The sequence below is a fragment of the Silurus aristotelis genome, assembly GCF_946808225.1.
Source record: "Silurus aristotelis genome assembly, chromosome: 11".
Classification (NCBI taxonomy): domain Eukaryota; kingdom Metazoa; phylum Chordata; class Actinopteri; order Siluriformes; family Siluridae; genus Silurus; species Silurus aristotelis.
Window position 1 is genome coordinate 7,919,581 of NC_139584.1, and position 12,311 is coordinate 7,931,891.

Below are 12,311 nucleotides of genomic sequence, written 5' to 3' on the forward strand. Positions count from 1 at the left end.
GATTTCACTAGAAACATTATGATTATTATCATGCTGAAAGAAACTTGTAGTGAGGTTTTTTTTTGCAATGCTACTTGTATCTATCTCTTATTTTGCAGCCTTTGTATATTTTGTGGAGAAAAAGATAAGTCTTTTACAGAAGAGGGTTTGGACCTGCATTACTGGAAACACTGCCCAATGCTGTGTAGATGCCTTCAGTGCAGACAGGTATATCAGTGAGTGAAACACTGTCAGACCCCACACAATGAAATTGCTTCAGTTTTCATAATTAGTTGGAAGTTTGGGATTTACTGAGTCTTATAGGTTACAGGTTGTGTATGTATGATCTGATTTAAATTGAATTATGTAACACACAACAATATGGTGGAATGTTTTGTGTTAACTCCTTACTAATTAAAGGAATTTCAAATAGCAGAACTGGTATTTTCAGTTTACAGTAGTGTGTTGTAACATGTAAATGGAATGTAAATGGATGATGTTCTGTTCACACGTTCAAAATGTGCACTGTATTATCACGAACTTAGAAACCTTATCTTTCAAAAAAGAAAAAAAAAGAGCATTATTTCATTATATTTCCAGTAGGAAAATACTTTGTAGGTTCTTTAAAAAAACCTTTGAGGTTCCTTAAGAGATAATAGATTTTTACATGTTCCGAGAAGAGTAGCAAGAAATTGCTTCCACATATTATAGATAGCACTTCGAAATCCAGTCACTGCCGATCCCCATTAATATTGTAATGGGACACATGGTCAAATTACCGGCCACTTCCAAACAGAAACTATGTACGAACTACAATGGTCCACACAAAATGACAAAACATGCTTGGTTACATGCAGCTTCACTGAAGTGTTTTCACTCTGGAATAACAATCCATTGCCCCGGAGTCTTAAAAATCATAATTGGACCTTTTTGTTGGGTGGAAAGAAAGGCATTATTTTCTTTCCTTTTAATTATAGTAACAAATAGCTGTGCATTTCATGGAGGAATGTTGAGATGAAGACAGGACTAACTACAAAAAACGGTCTTAATTAATAACACATAATTACAACAACTCATCTCCCTATGTAAATGAATCCTGTCTATATATGCCTTAAGAAGCTAATCATTAAAAATATGCTGACAAGAGAGTTAATGCAAAACATTGCATCCAGGGCTCAACCTTGTATTGACTGTTTGTGTGTGTTTCAGTGAGTGAGTGAGTGAGCGAGCGAGCGAGCGAGGACGATGAGCCCCTCATCATAAACATTTAGAGGAGTGTAGTTGAGGTCATAGAGACCAGGAGGAATACCTCTTTTTCTTCCCACCCTCATGTTTCCGTGGTTTTTACTTTGACAGCTGAATTTAGAGAGGTCAACTGTCACTTTGTTTGCTTTAACAGCATTCCAGGGGAGTGGAACTTTAACTCGTTGTTATAAAAACAGCTCACATACTTGCTCTGCACACTGTGTTGTTTTCTTGAATCAGAATGGGAAAAAATGACTTTGTATGATTTTGGTTTCGTTTCTGCACTGATGTGTGTGTTTTAAATAGAGTTATATTTGAGGTGCCATCAATCAAGCTGCAGTTGACTAGCATGGCTTACATTAGTGGCACTTGTACTTATGATGATGATGATGATGATGGTGTGTGTGTGGGTGTGTGTGTGTGTGTGTGTGTGTGTGTGTGTGTGTGTGTGTGTGTGTGTGTGTGTGTGTGTGTGTGTGTGTGTGTGTTAGGTAGTAGAGATTTCGAGCCTAACAGAGCACCTGCTCTTTGAGTGTGAACACAAAGCAGATTTTACCCAGTGTCCTCACTGTTCTGAGGCCTTCATCAAAAACAAACTGAGTGAACACACTCAAAGCAAAGCCTGTAATCGTGAGTATTCCCCATGCTATCATATATTACATATAACTGCTGACAGCAGACATATCTATCTATAAGTAGTAAACATGGGCACAACCAGCTTCTTATTTCATTCAAGTTTGATGCTGGGTGATTTTGTTCAGACTGAGAAAAACCTTCTTGTGCTTATATGTGTGTGTGTGTGTGTGTGTGTGTGTGTGTGTGTGTGTGTGTGTGTGTGTGTGTGTGTGTGTGTGTGTGTGTGTGTGTGTGTGTGTGTGTGTTTCTGATCAGCCCTTCTAGATACAGTGGCCAATGGAAGCTGTAACCACTGTCCTTTGTGCCATGAGAATTTCCCTCCAGGAGAGGAGGTGAGAAACATCCAATATCAGTTCTTATTTACACAAAAAACATTTACTCTAATTGTTGTGGCCAGGTTCAAAAGTCCTGTCTTTTGGGAAATGAGAGCTTTTCACAGATAATCTCCCTGCCTTTCCTTGTAGCATGTACAATGATATTGAATACAATTCACAAAGGTCAATCTAAAATGACAACACAGCAGGCATATTACACAACCAGGAATAATTGAGGAATTGCTCAGTTATTATTTACATTTTATTTATTTTGTAATGCAAATATTTTAGCTAAACAAGCGTCTACCATCTGTTCTGTTTTCTCTGTCGCACTGTATCTGATGGCTCTAATTTCAGACCTTGAGAGGGCTTTGGTTAATGGAGACAGTGTCTTTGTCAGCCATGAAACAGGTGTGCATTGGTTAAACACGGAAGCTAAAATAATGGGTAACATCAGATGAGTAAAAATTCTTCTGTACAGACTCCTGAATGTGAAGATCCCATGACAGTTTGACATCTTAACCTGTCTGAGTCTTATTCTTATTCAGCTAAAATAAAGATATGGATAGCCTGAACTTGTAAGTGTTTTATAATTTTTTTAATTGCCTTGAATATATTCATGTCCACACAATTTTTAATTTGGTTTCTTGCAGTTTCATTCTCAAGCAAGCTTATTAACATTTTATACGGTGAAATCTAAAACAGTGCCGTGTAGTCTGCAATCTCTGCCAGATTTTATGTATAACGTAATAATATTGAAAGCCTGGGACTAATGTTCTGAAGATATTTAGGAGTTTGTCATACATCATCTCTCCTCAGTTCTGTCAGCTGGGAGCCACAGAAGCCCCAATTCTCCACACACTGTCTGATTTCATTATACTGTCAACAGAATTTCTGCACAATACACCTTCTAACATAATACCATTTTCAAACAGAATATGAAACTTTTTTTTATTGAAGTGCACAATAAGTAAAAAATAAAATAAAATAAAGAAAGATTTGTTTACGAAGAATGTGTAAAAACTAGCTCATAAAAAAAAAAAAAACAAAAAAAAAAAACACCAAACTCTAATACATGGCTGACTGCCTTCACTGCTTCAATATATTCAAAATTCAGTCAACACTGGCACTAAGAATAAGGGATGAAAGTACATAGTGACATAACATACTGGCATAAGCGACATATAATCATGTTTTTTCTTCCTGCAAACCACGATGTTTCCTTACACTTTTACATGTGTGTGTGTGTGTGTGTGTGTATAATATTTATTTTATTTTTATTTTTTTTCCCCCTCCGTCTCTGTTTGTTTACATGTGGAAATAAGCACTGGATAAAACTGTCAATTAGTGGTTCTGTTAAACGTTAGACATGTTTCATTAAAACTAAATTACCCAGATTTCTATTTTTTTTTTATTAAGTTTTTATTTGTTTATTTATTTATTTTTTAAATACAGTGACAAATAATGTCTTTCTTCAATAATAAACAATGTATAGGAAATAATATGAAATAATCGAAGAATTTTGGCCCAGTTTAATTGTACTTGAAACATGCAATGTTCATGTAAAATAAAACTAGGAGAGGGTTAGGCATTCTCCAGTTATTCAAGATCCAAATAAAGAAGACATTTGAGGGGGGAAAAGGGCCATTTTATTTATATATATATATATATATATATATATATATATATATATATATATATATATATATATATATATATATATATATATATATAGGGAAACTTTCATGGCTAGTGTATGTACAATAAATGCCTTTAATGCTAAATTAAAGTGCTAATATGCTGATAAAGAGCCACATCTGTACCTCTGATTGACATTAATACATAAAAATAACAGGTTAGCAAAGGTCACAAGTTTGTGAGCCTAAGTTACATTTTAACTGTTTTTGTTTATAATAGTCAAATGTTAGTAAAATCTATACTCACTCGTTTATGTGACCAAATGAATGTTTTACCGACATAAAAAAAGAAAAGTGAACAAGGAAACTGCGGTGGAATTTAGATACACATATTATACATGCAAGCATGCACAACCTTTATAACTAAGGCTACTTGTTCCAAAACTTTTTACTGGCATTATAGATTTATGTATCGATCAGCAAGAACACTTAGCGCATTGGCATTTAGAGTCTTTTTATCTATTTACAAAATTTCAATTAATCTGATCTGTTACATCCATTTGAACAAATTTGATATTAAATAACAAACAGCTAGAATTGTGAGGTGATGTGTGATTTTTATCACAAGCATCTATGAAAAAAAATCATCTTTACTCCTTTAAAACAGTCTTTACTTATAAACAGGCTTTTAAATAAGTGAATTATTATGAAATTCTAAAAGAAATTAGTAGGTGATCTCATTTGTCATGTGACATGCCAAAAAGGAGGGTATTTAATATATAGGTTTACCCTGAGATTACCAGTATATGTTGCTGATTTTATTTTTATTGGTGTGTGATTACTTCGTATAACATAGGCTCCGTTTCAGACTCAGCTTTACTACACCATTAAATTTTAACCCTGGCAGATATGCTCAGTACAACAACCTTTATATATAGGCAATGCTGTGCTTGCACTATTTCCTGTGGGGTAGAAGTGTGCTGGTGTTACAGTCAGTAAGAGAGTTGGGGGAAGGGGTCTGTGATTGTAAGGGTCTTGGGTAACGTTTAAATTGTCTAGTGAAAAGCAGCTACATAGGGAGTTGTAAGATTCAAAAGGTAATGCTCTATAATACACTGAACTCAACTCATTATACGTTTTATTTGGAAAAGGCATTAGCCTGGGTATAAAATTGGTTGATTTGCATATCGATGCCATGGACATAGATAAACTCACCCACAATGTTGATCTGGCTGAGAGGGAAATAAATATATTATGCAAATGTTTTACACAAATGTTCCAGTTTAATGCATCAGCATCTACCCTGTTACTGTAACAGCTATTTAGATCGAGTACAACTATTTCCATTTAGGTATAACATCATAGATTCAGAATGACATTTAATAATATATCATGGATTATGAATTATTATATTATAAAAGAGTTACATGATCTCGGTATAACTCGTATAGCATCTATATATATATATATATATATATATATACATGTTCCTGATATAGATAGAATAAAAAAATACACCTGTTCCTGGAGTACATACAGTATATTTACACCTGTTCATAGAATTTACATAGTATAAATACACCTGTTCCTGTGTAATAGAGATTACTGAAAGATTGCAAAATTGGTCTGGGGCAATGTTCTAGAAAAGTTGTTTTAACTCTCAAAGTTACCACTACCATGCTCCACTGTGAGAATCGTGTTCTTAGTAAGTTGAACAATGTTCATTCTTTACCGAGCACAGAGCTTTGAACGAAGACCTGAAAGCTCCATATTAAAAAGCCTGTTTCCAGTTTCCAAATCTTGAACTGGGTATGCCAGATTCCATACAGTTTCACAAATCTGAGCTGTGGCTTTCTCCAGCTTCTTCAGAGTTGAGTTGACTAGAGATTGCTGCTCTGACTTCTTCAATTTTTTTAAAGAATAAATCTAATGCTGCTTTGTGTGATTCTCACAGTTTGACATGTTTTTTATAACCGAACCCTGATCGATATTATTCCAGACTTAATAGCACATTGATTTTGATGATGGTTTAAGCATGTTTGTTTAAGTTCAAAACAAATGTTTAGACCTTGTTGAAACAGATGTATTTGTACTGCGATCACATGACAATTTAACTGCACACAGGCGAACACTATGCAAGTAATTATTTAATTTCTTGGCAACCAAAACTAGTTTTGGGGGTTTAGTAGCAACAGAAGGGATACTCACAACTTTTAACTGCACATTAAACGTTTACACTTTCATATATAGAAAACACACACATTTGCATATACAGCTAAGTGTTCTGTATTCGTTTATATATTGAACCCAGAGCCCAGAAATGCTTCAGACTGCAGAGTAACATTAAACTGTGTGTTTAGGGGTGGAAGTTTCACCTCATGGACAGCATTGCTGGATGTAAACAGAACGCTCGCAGGACATTGGCTCTACAGCGAGCAAAGATACACACACAAGGTGAGCCATTCATCCCACACTTGGCCTGCGATGAGCTCTCCAACTTCCAGACTCTATCTCACCACACCCCCTTAAATAGACCAGTCTAAAAAGAACTCTAACTCTAAAAAACAGCTTTTAATTTCATTTGTGTAACTAATTCATGGTAATATCTACAAAGCAGTATAGCTCTGGGTAATGCTGAGCAAAGAGGAAGGTCAGAAATGAGCTGAGGTATGGATCCTACTCCCTCAGCTTCCTACGCCCTCTCCAGAGTCCTGACCAAACAAGGTGTAGTTATATGGTTATGAAAGGCACGAATTGTGAATTTAGATTATATACAGGGTAGTAAGTTAACAGATACAGTTAACAGATACATCTAGATGGCACTGAGGAATGACTGTATAAGGTTAAGGTTAGTTTGCTGTGGATGCAGTGAAAAAGAAAATGGTAAAAAAAAAATAATAATAATAATAATAATCAAATATATTAGGTTGTAAGTCATAATTATAGATTAGTGACAATGTAACTGTTACTGATCTATGTTTGCATTTATTATTCAAAGAACCAAAAAAACCACGGCATAACATTGTTTATTAATTTACATAACATTGCTTATTTTCTTTAAAAATATATATATTTTTTACATTTTTATATTTAAGACCCCAAAGGGAATAAAACCCTCTTTTTTTTTTTTATATTTGAATTTCCATCAAATTCGACACACCTAAAAAATACTCTTCAAAAACACCTGGCAATCAAAATGTTTCCACACCTATAATTTTCTTAGACCATGTTTAAAATGTTTGGACTAGTTTCTAAACAATATTTTGTATTATGTAGACTGAGGGCACCCTTTTGACATAAAATAAACATGATCGTATTACCGGTAATGTTGCCGCCTCACAACACAAGCGACCCAGATTCCCAGGCTTTGTGCTTAGTCACGGTTTGGGAAAACCCAAGATCAAGTCATGTCTAATGTATGAAAGCAAAGTGTCTTAATTTAATTCATGTTGAACTGATGTACACACAAGCTTTTTATCCACTGCTCCTGCAAATACCCCTACTTAGCTATATGCTCATACATACACAAATACCACATAAACTAGATGCCATTATAAGGTAACCTCCTTTGTGTCATTACCAGCAAATCACAGTACATTTTAAGACCAGATTGCATTTTAATTCATTTTCTTCTTATTTATATCATTTTGCCTCAATCAGGGAAGACAATCAGCGCAGTTGCATTGAAGCCAGCAGCAGTAGAATCTGTTGGGAAAGGCAGAGGAGGGGGCAGTCGCAGCACTCGCATCTCTGCACCTGCCCCACGACCCAGTAAGACTAGTAAAGTAAAACCCTAAACCAGAGGACTATCCAATCCTTAATGCTTTACTCAGACATGATCACAGGAGAACAGCACATACTTTTCCTCGTCATCATATTCACAAGCACTGGCATAGGAAAAGATGCATCTTGAATTAGAGAAAATCTTTAATATGGATTTTTTTTTTTTTTTTTTTTTTTTTTTACTGGATCAGCTACAGTTTGTTGTTGTCATTGTTTTTGTTTGTTTTTTCTTCTTCCGATTTTAGTGTGCAAGTGTAAAGATTTGTAAATGTTGATGTATAAATATAGCACTTTTATATTTTTGAGAGGTTTAAACACTGTTAAACATAAAGCAGAACAGTATGATGGAAACACCCAAATGTGGGTGAAACTGTGCTTAAATACCATGCGATCCGCTCATATCATTATCGTGTCAGTGTTACCCACACACAGAATGTAGACAAGCAGGATTGTACCTTTTTGAAACTTTTTTTTTTTTTAATGAAAAAATTACAATTGAATTTAAAGGAGAGTACTGACATATTTCCCATATATATATATATATATATATAAACTTAAATTGAACCCAGACATGAAAAGATTAATGAAACAGTGTTAGAAGCAGTTTCAGCAAAAACAAGACCTTTTCCTCATATCAGAACAAAATCATATATGTATATATGATAACAGCATTCTCTTTTATAACTGGACTTTTCAAAGATTTTTTCAACATTATCCACACAGGACCCTGTAGTGAGGTTCAAACTGTCACTGGCATATCACAATAATCACACAATATAATATGTAAACAGTATTTCAGTGTTGAAGACACCCACTTATGTTCTTCCAGAGATGTTCTTGGAAAGCAGATAGTTGGTAATGTGGTGACTAATATACATTTGTATGCAAACACAGAACATTAATGATACCTATAGCTATTTTGTGGATTTGTTTTTGTATTTATGTATAAATACTCCAAAGCCAGTGTTTATATTTGTTATCTTTCCAAAAGAGTCCTAAAATTATTTAATAAATCATGTTAAACAGAATGGATTTGTCAGTTACATAGCATCAAACAAAATAAACATAACATTTAACAACAACGCTGTACAGTACATGTATAAATATACAAGCACAGGTACAAGAGTTACCAAAATCCAGATGTAAAACTGCAAAAGTTGAGATTTTCTGGGTTGAATTGTCCCTAATGGAATAAAAAAACAAAACTTTGAAATAAACTTCCTGTGTTCGTATTTTGCAATCAAGGTGGTCATTTTGCCTAATCAGAGCTGAGCAAATACCAGGAAAATATATTGTAGTACAGCAGAATACATTGTAAACACATAACATCTTATAAATGCACCATGGGTTTGTAATGCTCTTATTCTAACGTGAAACCGATTGTGAAACTGATTGAGAGCATAAAGAAGAAATTGGTCCATGTAAAATCATAAGAACCTGTTGGTGACATTGAAAGTGGAAACGGGTGTTATTGGAATCTCTTTCGGGTTTTGCATCTAAACAGTTGTGTTTTTGGATAAATAAAATGACTGAAGCATAGTGTTCTGCTTCAACCACCTTCTTCATACATGATAATAGCATTTTTTTTTAACAATCACTTTACACCCACACTGTTTAAATGTGGGATAGTTAAGGACAATTCACATGAAAATAGGTTAGCCCTTATTATTGCAGGATATCCTGTTATAGACTTAAATAAGACTGGTGAGAAAGCACACTTACAAAGAGCACTTGTGAATGCATAACATACATTTCTACATTTGGCTTTCCAGGAATATGTGTTTGCTCTTCGACTGGTTGCAGTTTATATGCTAAGATTTGATTTGTAGTGTGAGCTATTCAGTCACTATTTTCTGAGCGTTTGTCCTTGTAACTGAAAAAAATTATCCTGAAAATAAAAATTTATAAATATATCTTTATAATGATTCAAAGAATTGTATATTCTTCTCGTCTTTATTTTTTTTAAACGTTCGAAAAAAAAAAAAAAAAAAAGGCTCTGCGCAGAAAAACAAAGTGGCTTAAAAGTTTTCATTATTTTCTCGCTTTTCATGCAACAAAGCATAATTAACATTTGACATCCACATAAACTCTTCATTCGGAAGATTTTCTTTGGTTCTTCTGCTGTAAATAAACTTCAGGCACTGCATTACTGGAATTATATTAATCCGCAGTTTGTGCAATTGATAAGATATAGAGTAGTTAGATGTTCTTTATATAGACTATGGATAAAGTGTCTCATATGAAGGAAATAAACGTAGCTTTATATTATTTTGTATTGTATTTATGGTTAAGTTCAGAAAATTGTTATTAAACCATTAACAAAAAACTTAAAGCTTCTACATATTATATTTGGTTTACGGAGGTCACGCAACCACTGGAGTCGGTTCAATACCCTGTATGGCACAAATGAGCTTCTCATTGTGCACCATGTCCCACATCTTCAACAGTTCCTCTGGGCTCAGTTTGTGCACCACAATAAGGTGACGGTAAAAACATGGCTCCTTGTTCAACTGGCTCACCTTGCGCTTCATGATCCCAAACGTTTTAAAGCCTGGATGCATCTCTGGTGCCAGCCCTAACTTCTGAAGACACATGCCCAAGAAGACGTCATCGATGGGGAAAAGCGTCACACTCTCGGACACGGCGAAAAATCGACGTGCCAGCTCAGAGGACATGAGAAACCCCCCTCCACCTACATAGGGTGGATACGGTCCATCATACAGCTCTTTGGGTATATAGTACTTACTTTGATGATTTCTAATAGGCACTGCTTTCGAAATGGTGTCCCCAACGAACAGGTCATGCGCTTTGCCCTCCTCTGTTCGAAAATCTATCAAGTCCACCAGGTTGTTTGGGTTGACGAACACATCATCGTCCCCTTTGAAAATAAAGGGCACATTTGTGCAGTACATGTTGAACCATCTCAGAAAATTGACCTCCTTCAACGTGAGGTTAAAAAAGGTATCCATGAAATTCCATTGCAGGATATCTCCATAAAGTCTGTCCTCGTATTCGATGAGTTTCTGGAGGTTTTTGGAGTCCTTCCCAGCTGCAGGGGTGCCCAACAGGAACAGGGTTCTGACTCTTTTCCCGCTGATGGAGTGCTCTTTTCCCCAGGTGAGACGCACAGCATCGCGGCGGTCATGCTGCTCTATAACCGACTTGACCACGATCAGAAGGTCCACATCCCCTGTACACTTCTCAGGGTGATTCGAGAGCATGGGGAAATACCTGCAGTGTCTGTGTAGGACGAATTGATGGAACCTGGAGTCCAGGGTTTGAAACCATGGCTGATTGAGTAGACCAGTGTCCGCACTACAGTTAATATCGGTGATGTTCCACGCAGCAGTGGGTTTGTGACTGACCAGAGCCGTGGATTTAGTTTTACACAGCCCAGAAGCGCACCAGGTACTCTTGAGCTCCAAATGCACCTCCTTGACGTCCAGCACTCGAAACTTCTGGATCATCAACAAAGTGGCAAACACGAAACATAAACTCAGCAGAAACTTCAAGACTCTGTTGCGCCGGAATAAATGCTCCATTTCAGAGACGCGCTTCAGGGTTGGTGCAGGAGTTCAGACTGAACGACTCAATAAAATTCTCAAAGAAATTGTATCAATGAGCAACCACGAACTTTCGTTTTTTTCTGTCCTGGTAGAAAAAAAGCCGATATCCCGTTAGGTGGCATTTTGCCCGCAGATGTTTAGATTATCCGCTGATTTGATGGGTTTTGCATTTGCCTTGCGGGCGCTCTCTCTCTCTCTCTCTCTCTCTCTCTCTCTCTCTCAGCTTCACGATGTGTCCTGGTAATCCAATAACACAAGGGGTGTCTTGTACAGTCACTCGTCCCTTCATTTCCACCCCCATCCACACACACGCGCGCGCACACACACACACACATACACACACACAAACCATCCCACCATTATCACCAAACACCCAAATGTGACAACCTTTTCTGAGGTCACACACAATTGATTAGAGTCTAAATACAGCTGGGGTTTTTTAGACTTCAAACCAAACGTTTTCTAATAAACTTTTGACGTGAACAAAAAATTCCAATTATTCACTTTTTTTTTTTTAAAGCACGAGGGCGCTGTTTTATTCTGACAGCTTCTGCCCCACACTGGCACATGCGCGTTTGTGCACAAATTACTTTTAGGAAATGATGAAAAAAGAGAGAGGATTAATCTATTAATTATTGAAAACGTGTATATTAATTATGATTATCACAGCTAAACGTGTTATTTATGGCAAGACGAAATGTTTTGCCTTGATGGAATGTGGTATGTTTTCAGTCACTGACAGTGGAGAATTGGGGCAGAGATACATATCATAACCCTTATATGACTATGCATTAAAAGGAAAAAGTAAGGTGCTTTTTTACTTGTTACATGCACTTTACATGAAGTACAATATTTAAATGTAAACTAACCAAATTCAGATCTCTGTGTCCAGTTAAATTTAATTAATTGCTTATATGTTATAAAACTACATGTGTTTGTGATACAAGTGTAAGTTTGGTGGTTTTAAATAAATGTAGTGAATCAAACAGGTCTTATATATAAATAAAACAGTTGATGACTTTGCATTAAAATATACCTCGTGTGAAGAAATAAAACTGCTTGGTCAAAAGGTGGTTTCCATTCAGATTTTCCAAAACAGGAGCTGGTGACAGGAGATTTGGCTACGAGCCAAATTAGTTTTATATCAATGC

General features: G+C 35.8%; 2 protein-coding genes across 8 annotated transcripts in view; one reads left to right on the top strand and one right to left on the bottom strand.

Annotated features, from left to right (window-relative positions):
* Positions 1-7,953, top strand: part of cep104 (centrosomal protein 104) — a 32,675-nt gene extending 24,722 nt beyond the window's left edge. Inside the window, exons 18-23 of one of the 7 annotated variants that reach the window (XR_014535901.1) lie at positions 99-207; positions 1,716-1,854; positions 2,116-2,192; positions 2,656-2,752; positions 6,172-6,265; positions 7,472-7,510. Coding sequence is in view for 4 of the 7 variants with exons in the window: in XM_083555332.1 (XP_083411458.1) it covers positions 99-207; positions 1,716-1,854; positions 2,116-2,192; positions 6,172-6,265; positions 7,472-7,608 (556 nt within the window). In the remaining 3 variants the exon portion in view is untranslated. Of the gene's footprint in view, positions 1-98; positions 208-1,715; positions 1,855-2,115; positions 3,241-6,171; positions 6,266-7,471 lie in introns of those variants that run through there. The other 6 variants (XR_014535902.1, XR_014535900.1, XM_083555332.1 and 3 more) reach the window with 6 other exon arrangements.
* A 427-nt stretch (positions 7,954-8,380) lies between these two features.
* Positions 8,381-11,537, bottom strand: b3gnt7l (UDP-GlcNAc:betaGal beta-1,3-N-acetylglucosaminyltransferase 7, like). The gene has a single exon (XM_083553362.1). It carries the CDS (start codon positions 11,134-11,136, stop codon positions 9,958-9,960), a length of 1,179 nt encoding a protein of 392 aa, XP_083409488.1. The 5' UTR covers positions 11,137-11,537; the 3' UTR covers positions 8,381-9,957.
* Positions 11,538-12,311: the final 774 nt, after the last annotated feature.